The sequence below is a fragment of the Phaethon aethereus genome, assembly GCF_964289735.1.
Source record: "Phaethon aethereus genome assembly, chromosome: 1".
In the NCBI taxonomy this organism is placed as follows: domain Eukaryota; kingdom Metazoa; phylum Chordata; class Aves; order Phaethontiformes; family Phaethontidae; genus Phaethon; species Phaethon aethereus.
In genome coordinates, this window is record NC_138575.1 from 202408004 (window position 1) to 202417025 (window position 9022).

At 46.1% G+C, this 9022-nt stretch overlaps 1 protein-coding gene across 1 annotated transcript; it reads right to left on the reverse strand.

Moving 5' to 3' along the window:
- Positions 1–2902: 2902 nt before the first annotated feature.
- SAP18 (Sin3A associated protein 18) lies at positions 2903–6590 on the reverse strand (the record flags this gene model as incomplete). Its single annotated transcript, XM_082014101.1, has 4 exons — positions 2903–3725; positions 4431–4553; positions 6233–6342; positions 6519–6590. The coding sequence occupies 4 exons, from the start codon at positions 6588–6590 to the stop codon at positions 3569–3571; spliced, it is 462 nt and encodes a 153-aa protein (XP_081870227.1). The 3' UTR covers positions 2903–3568.
- Positions 6591–9022: the final 2432 nt, after the last annotated feature.

Genomic DNA, 9022 nt, shown 5'->3' on the forward strand with positions numbered 1-9022 from the left:
AGTTCAAAACTGCTGCTGTTGGTGCTGTTGGCCTTGATTGCATAGCAGATTTTTGATGTAAGGAACATGAGCTGCACTGATCTCTCAAGTGTCTTTTTCCCATAAAAATAGGTACAGGAAGTCAAACTCTCTTTGTTTCCACATTACCTTTCTGTGTGAAGTGCAAGTGGTCGAGGGCAAATCTCTTTCTAGAGACATTTGGCCCAAAGCAGCCCAGAAGAGGTCAGCTGAGGTTTATACTTGCGTGGCAGTCATGTGAAGATGAACTCCACACCTAAGCAGTCAAGCTGAAGAGTTTGCTACTGAAGGCAGTTCTGCGTGTTCATTTCCTGGTGATTTTGCTTTACGGGCCACCAAAAGAAAGCCAGTAGGTTGTTCCTCTTTTTCTCCGAAGTGTTCACAGACCTGCCCCAGGCTGGGTATGCACAAGCCCTCAATGAGCCATGTCTCCCATTCCAGCCGCAAAGCCAAGCTGCCTCCCAGAGCAGCTGAGTGACAGACACCGGCTCACTTGCTGCTCTTGTATTATATATTGACTACATTTAATTTTGAGAATTATCCTTAAAGGCAACTAAAACAAAAAACAGGACACAAAAACAAGGAAATGGCCATATTCCTGCATACCTCTAGCAGCAGGTCTGTCCTTGCTTTTGGAGGGAGGCTGCGCAATTCTGTAATTACATGCTGGTTACCACAGGACTTGCCTCACTCATTGTGCAGCATGGGTGATACCCTGTGGCAAGCAGGTTCTATGCCTGACCAAACTTGCACCTGGTGACAGAGAAGTCACTGAGCTGTTACATCACCCAGGCTCCTCAACAGCAGCATCCCCGAGTGCCTCCTCCTCGCACCAGAGGTGGCTGCCTTCACCCTGGCAAAACATCCTACCCGTCCCACCACTGGCACTGCTAGACCAGCTCCATTGCCACTGCCAGGCTCTCTGTCCTTTATAAAGCAGCACTTATATTGTTTTTCCTTGAGCTCTCTTTAAAAAATGGGTGGGGAACATTTTTAACCTCTTCGGTCTTAAGGGTAAAAAAAAGTGACTCGGAGGAGGCTCTGCAAATGGAGGTCATTCATGAAGGCTGATACTGCAACTCCCTAACTTGGAAGCCAGAGAAGGGGAACAGAGGAAGGTGAACCATGGGCAGAACTGGACCTCAAATGCCTCAAGCTACACCCCACCAAGGGACTCCTGAGAGAAAAAAAATATATATATATACACATGTAAATCACAGCTCATGAAAGCAAGCATGCCTTGTCCACAGCTGACAGGAACACATACTTCAATCTTAGCCTCTGCTCTCTAAGGCCTTAGGTGAAGAAGGTGAAGGCCCTAAGGAGCAGCTACAGCTTCTACTTCTGCTCTTGCCTTTCTCCCAACACACTGGGACACAACACACAGAAAAGCGGCTCCTGTCTCTCTCTGGACCAGCTGAATGCTCAAGGTCAGCCATGAGGCAAACAGCCCAGGGAGGGCTGGAGCCTGCTGGCAGATCTGTCTCAAGATCTCCCCCTGCAGTGACAGAAGAAACTTGCAAGCACTGAGCTATGGGAAGCCACAGATCCCATCCTCCAGTGTTGTGCTCATTTGCCAGGAGATGGGTCACCCCTTTTTTCTCTCCTCTCCTTAAGAAGGTAGCAGGTAACATCAGCTGCTTCCCAGAGAGTAGTACCCATCACGCAGCCTTCCAGCTCGCCCACGGACAACCAAGACCCCTTAGCTACCCCTTCCTCTATTTTGAGCCTCTGGAAGCTGGCTGCCAGACAGCCCCAACAACCTCCAACTTCATCAGTAACTTTTAACACACAACAGCCTTGAACCTTGATACCTCACCACTCTTTGGCTTTGCCCTTACACCCAAGGGTTACAGTACATTGAGAAACTGGTGCTCAGTACAAGCCACAAGTATTTGTGAAAAGTCATCTGAGAGCTAAGCAGCAAGATTTACCCAGCTCAGACTCATCTGTGTAGGGTCCAAAATTGAATGTATCCATTAGATGAAGATAACTCAGGGAAGGAGGCTACACTAGAGTTCTGGAAGCCAGAATTGGGTGTTTTCCTCTTGGTCAGTGTGTGCTGACAATATATTGCTTGCGGTCAACAACCTAGCAGACCTAGGTAGGCAAGCCAGCTGCCTCCACCCCACAGGTTCGCTTGGCCAAGAACTGGGTGGTCAGGGTCAGGACTCCCACACGTACTGCCACAGCGCAGACTTGCTGCCTCACCTCCTCTCGGTCCACCTGAACTGCAGGCAAGAGCATCTCTGGGCAGAGCCCCTGCCCCTGTATCTTCATTAGGAAATAGTTCTGTCCACTCTTTAGTCGACCGCGATCTGAAAACACCAGATTTCTTCTGGTCAGGTCTCTGCAGATATTCCCATCTTCCAAGACAGAGGTCTCCAAAGGGGGTTGTGCAAGACAATCCAAAGGAAGATTATCTCCAAAGTGGTACACACACAAGTGGGGTGCAGGAAGAAAGTATTTTTGTACCATTAATAAATACAATTTTTAAACATTTTTTCAAGTATTTCACCTTTCGTTTTGCACATATTTTTGTGTAATACAGTAGTAGATGTATATAATTTATAAACAATTTTGGGGGTCCATGCTCAAAAATGTTTTACCGATAGGGGCATGCAATCAAAAAAGTCTGGAGACCACAGTTCTAAGAAAAGTCCTTCAAAGAGAGCATTTTGCCTTCTGTTTTTAAACACGATAGTTCCTTCAGAACTCAAGTACAGCTGATGTGCAAGTGTGCTGAAACTGCATCTTCCTCTGGTAAGGCCAGCAGTTCCTCCTCAGTGGTGTCACCAAGACCACTCCTCACCCATGGATCGGCATCATCTGCATAAGACAGAGCAGCCCCCGGAAGCCGTAGCAGTCTGCCCTTACTCACCTCACCATCCTGCAGGACAGGCAGCCTTACACAGCTCCTCTCTGGCCTTCCCTGTCAAAGTATCTATGTCAGCAGGGAGCGTAACATGAACTTGCCTGCCTTTGACCACGTGCTCATCCTCCAAAATCCAGCCAGCGGTGGTTTAAGAAATCCTTCTTTGCAAGGAATCCCCATTAGGCCACCTACCTCTACTCATCAAGCCCAGAAGTTGTCAGATAAAGGCTTTCGCCCTCCTTTAAATTTCAACTTCTGCTTAAAAGCCAACTTCTGAATTTCTCTGCAGAAATCCACTTGAAAAAAAAGAAACAAACCACAAAACAAAACCAGACACCACCACACTATCAAAAGATTAATAACATCAATCTTTATTCTAAACAAGACAGAACTACAGGACACCTGTAATCCTTCTGGTCGTGTTTTATGGAAATCTTGAAACACTGGACACACTGAGTTACTGTTCAAGCTGTAATAACCAGGGATAGGAAAATGGCACTACTAAAGATAAGTGTTCCTTCTAAACAAATAAACTAAAAGTTAACTTGAATTTCTGATGCTTAGCTTTGTCTTCAGGTGTTCTTGCTTAGCAACAAAAGCAAAAAAAAAATAAGCCTGCTTTAGAACAGCAAGTAGGAACAAACAGAAGATGTAATCATACAAAGCAGCATTAGTTTAGTATGGTCTCATGCGGCTTGATGGGGGCGGTGCACGATTCGGAGGAGTAATTGCTATATCCAAGTAGTCTCCTATCTGGAATTTCTGTGACTGCAATGTCATGGAATCATCTGTGCCCTTCCTGCCCGACATGGTACTGCCGATCTCCTTCACCCTGCGTGCAGGAGAGGAAAGGCAAGTTAGGTATCACAGGCAAATCTCTCTGGATGTCCAAAGCAGGAACAGTATTGGGTCACAACAACCTTCCCACGCCATCCCCTTCGCTACATTCAGCATTTAGCTACATACATAGGATGCTGGTTTTTTTCTCTCCAGTACCAGGTACACCGAGAAAAGCTACACCAAATCCTCTTTCTGATGGGGCAGAGAAGTGGGGAAACCTTCTACTGTATTAAGTTAAATACCAGAGAGAAGCCCTTCCCCCTTCCATACACACACAGAACAAGACCCCACAGATTACAGAGCAGGATATATCCACTGGTTGCTGACAAAGATTAGCTCATACAATTTTGGAAGATGGATACTTGCATAGATCACCGCTAAAACTCAAATGCCTTCTCAGATACAAGACCTACCACACCTTCTACCACCAGAAACAAAGCTTCATCTCAAGCTGTAGGTCACCAATACAGTGACCACAGCCTTCAAGCACACAAGTTCATTGTTTTGGGAACACATTAACAATGACGGTCACCAAGCAAAATTTAGAGTTTGTGGTGGTCATCAAATAGTCTGTTATCAAGAGCTTCAGGAATTTTATTTGTGGGTTCTAGACTGTAAAGATCAGTGTGAACAAAAAATAATTTACTGCTCTAGTGCCTGAATCCTTCTATTAACTCAGAGAAGAAATGCCATTTACCTATATCCAGGCCTCTTGAGGTCGGTAAAAACAATTGCAAAATTGAAGTGTGTGCCCTTCTTCCGTGCTTCTGGGTAGACTTCTTTCACTAAGCTGGTCAGCTCTTTCAGAGTTGCATCCATCCTAGATCCAACAAACAAACCAAAGTGGTTCATGTTCTTAAAAGCAACAACAACAGAAAAGGCTTCTCAAAACCCATTTAAGATGGATGGGTTTTGGGAAGCAATATATTGCTACAACTTAACCATGCATTTCCTTGTATTTGCATACTTTCTGTCAACACCTGAAGATGACTAAGATCTTACATTTCAGTTACATAGTGAGGCATTGATTTCACAGCTACACGACATTCCAAACAATACAATTTGATCTAATGATCAAGTGACAAGAAGTTGCTTTAGTTATTGATTATAATACCTGGGAGAATTCACCACTTACTGTACACTGGAGGCAACATGGTCTAGTGCAAATGCAGCCTCTAACTAGCTGCCAACTTACTGCAATATAAGACCAATCTCTTCACATCCATATACATTTCAACATCTGCTTTTCCAGGTCTCTCAGAAGAGTTACCATTTAAACAGTGGGGGCCTATTTTTATTTTAAATGCATTAATGCATTTATACACTGACAGTGTAAGACTTTCCTCACTTAAGTTGAGACCTATGTTAAAATACTTTCTGGAATATTAGAAGAAATGTAAGAAAAGAAAAAAATAATGATGGAGTTTTCCATTTCCATCAATATTTCCATTACAGCACTACTCCTTTTCCCAGCCTTCAACCAGACCAGGGCCAAAGCTCCATTCTAGAATCTCGAGAACAAAAGGACTCAATCATCACAACTAAATGGGTCTAATAATACAGACTGTACACTCACTCCAAGCTTTCAGCAACCAAAGAGCAGTGTGTGGACAGACAATGCCCATTCTGACTTCCGCAGATGGCAAACAGCTCAGACATCATCAATAGCCTGGACTGAGTCCATAAATCCCATTAAGAAATAAATTAGAACTGTATGGTTTGCTAGTCACAAAAATGTATGTTGTATGGTTGAATAAGTCCAAGCTATAACCCTAACAGACACCTTGAGGGAAAAATAAGATGTAAAAACTAGCATAATTCACTTTCAAAAGCATTCTTCAACATACTATAAACAAAAGCTAGTGTTCTTGCAATGCAGACCAAAGCAGTTCTCCAACCTAAATTTGAAGGCAATAAAAAGCAGCTCTCTCTTAAAGCACTACTACCTGACCGTACAAAAAGAAACACACTATTCCACCCTCAAAAGGCTCTGACTTAAGCCAACACAGGGTTCACACAACAGTTCAAACCTTCTGGGACAACTACTTCTCTACTGAAAAAAAGGGTCTGTTGGAACAAAATTTAACCATTAGTAAAAGAGAACCTCTGTGTTGAATAGATTCGTTGTGCTAACCAAAGACACACCACAGCACAGGCCTCCGATTACATGCATTGCTAACGGGGCGATTCAGTTACACTAAGTTTCAGTGTGCAGCCATCGGCGCTTGGCTGAAGTCAGGCGTGCACGGACACCACGTCCAAGCCGCCGTGGCTACAGGCGGCAGCTGCCTTCCCCGGCGGAGCTGCACCCACGAAAACCTCCCGGCGCTTCCCGCTTTCAACAAGGCCGGCCGAACTCGCTCTTGCAGCCGAGCATCAGAAGAGGCGTTCAAGCCAGACAAGCTCCCCGATACCGCCCGGAGCCTCCTCCGCCGGGCGCCGCTCGCCTCCATGCCCGAGGGCCGGGCGGAGGGGCCCGGGCCGCCGCCGCGCACTCACCAGGTGTAGATCTGCAGCTCGCTGGAGGGCACGTTGCCGCGAGAGAACTCGTCCATGCGGTGGTGCCGGCCGTTGTTGGTGGTGAAGACACGAAGCAGCAGCGGGCACGTCTGTGGGGCGAGGCAGGGATGAGGGGCCGCTCACCCTCCACAACCGCGCCCCCCCACCTTCCCCCGGCCCGAAGCCTCGCCGTGCCGTACACACCACACCACCACACCCTCCCCCACTCCCGCGGGGCCTGCACCGCCGCGCCCAGTAAGAGGACGCATAACGCCATCCCCAGCACCTTTTCCCGGTCGATCGGCTTCTCCGGCTCCTTCTTAATCTCCTCCTGCGTGACACGCGACTCCACCGCCATCTTACCCCACCACGCAAACAACCAACTGCCCCGGATGTCCCGCCGGACGCCTCAGATCTCGCGAGAGGAGAGAGGGGGCGGTACGGCCACAGCGGGGCGGGGCCGGGCGCGCGCAGGCCCCAGGTGAGGCGGAGGCAGGGGTGCGCAGCGCATGCGCGCGGACAGCGCGGGGGAGGTGTGGGGACGGTGGATCCTGAGGCGAGGAGTGGTGGGCGCTGCCTGGGAGCGGCCATCAGCTTCTTGCCCGCAGGAGGGGTGGTGGTGCCCGCGGGCCTGGCGGCTTGACCCCACATCCTGCCCCCGCATCGCCACGAAGCAGCAGCCGGCGGGAGCGGTGCGGCCGCGGGCTGCCGAGTCCGGTCTGGGCACCCTGTTCTAGCCGAGGCTCTGCTAGGTCTGCCCTTATCCCGCGGCAGCGTGGTGACTAGTCGTTGTCTGACAGGTCTTTACGTGATTCTGCCTAAAACCTGTAAACGTCTGGGATAGAGTCGCGTGTCTGAGCGGAGTTCTGCGCTCTTCAGACCCTGATTTGGCAGGGGTTAGGATGTGCCGCCGGAGATGTCTCTCCTTGTCCGGCTCCGTGCAGTGCTCGCGTATTCTGTGACTCACTGCCTGTGTTTTCTAAGACTTAGAAAAGCTTTCAATAAGCTGCTAATATTGATGCCTCATGGAAAAAGCCACTTCCTTCTATATGGAGACAAATGTAAACAGATGTCTAACACAGATAAATAATGCAATCAACCACTGTAACTAACAGTAGATTAAAATAAATTAGAGAGGGGTAAGTCATGTTTAGAATTTAGCTTCCCATAGTATTACATTTGGGAAAGATCAAATGCATATGCTTTCCATTTATGGTCTTGTTTTGCCAAGAATAGAATCTTGTATTAGGTTAAATTTGAGTCTGTGGTTGTGTCATACAAAATAAGTAGGAGAGCGTGCTGTGTTTCTGATGTGATAACTTTTTTTACATGTTGAGAGAGTTGTTCGTTATTCATACTAGAATGGTGGAAAGGGGTTGTTAATTTGTTTTCACAGAATTAACACTTATTTCCTCAAGTGCTGTGAATTTATTTCTCATTTCAAAAGTAAAACAATTAAATTTTAATGTTAAATGATGCAGAAATATATGTGCTTGCAGGTGCAAAATCAGAGACTCATAGAATTGCTGAGGTTGGAAGGGAGCTCTGGAGGAGACTGCCTAATCCAAATGCCTGCTCAAAGCAGGATCAGCAGAGGATGGTTGCTCAGGGCCAGGTCTGGATGGGTTTTGGCTATGTTGGAGGATGGACACCTCTCTGGGCAACCTGCTCCAGTCACCCTCACAGTTAAAAAAAAAAAAATTTTATTTTTCTTCCTATGTTCAAATTAAATTTCTGGTATCTCAGTACATGCCCTTTGCCGTTCTATTGCTGGGCACCGCTGAGAAGCCCGGCTCTGTTGTCTTTACTCCTTCCTGTCAGGTATTTATACAGCATGATAGGATCCTCCTGAGCTGTCTCTCTTAAGGCTGGACAGTCGCAGCTCGCTCAGCCTGTCCTCATATGACAGATGCTCCCATCCCTTAACCATCCCATTAAGCTCTATTTGATGCTACATTATTATAGCATTCCTATACTGATCATACAATTTTCTGCTGATGCCTGCAGCGGAGTACAGCACAGAACTTTGTGCCACTGAAGCTGTGTCTCAAGGTCCCCATTCTGCAATGGACTTCTCAGAGTAAGGAGATTCAAGCTGAATTTACATCTGTGGTGGGTTGCTTTCCCAAGTATAAGTCTAGTATCGGAGAGAAATAAATAACAATAAATTCTGTACCATGAAAAAAGCATATGCTTGTTGAGATGTTATAACTGCTGAAATACCTGTGCTTTAAGGGTGATGTTGCGGTATGATTTCATATTTCCAATCACTGTAGATACATGTTTCCAATGTATTATTTATTAAAAAAATATGTAGGGGAGAAAAAAATTATAAAAATATATTCACCTGTGCTGTTTCTTTGTGCATCACAAAGAAGAAAAAGGGTTATAAGTCCATACTATATAAAAAAGAAAAAAGCTCTTGCAGTTCACCTCTAATACAACCAGCAGCATTTGGTTTTAAAAGCTGATTTGTGGCACACCTAATACAAGACAAGAGAACCAACAACCTGTTAGAGTTCACCCTCAGTTTTTATTAATTTCCTTTTGCGGTAGCCTGGATAGTATTGTTCAGTTTTTAATCTACAATAACTTATGGCATATCATCATTTTATTACCAAAGGGAATGACTCAGCCCTGCCACCATTTGCAGGATTTGATTTCCCAGGCAATGATACAGTTTATTACACTGCTAAAATTAATTATATCTGCCCTGATAATACACGCTTTGGGCTCAGTATGCGAACTGCCATTTTCAAAACAAAGGAATTTATGTCTAGGATCAGGTGT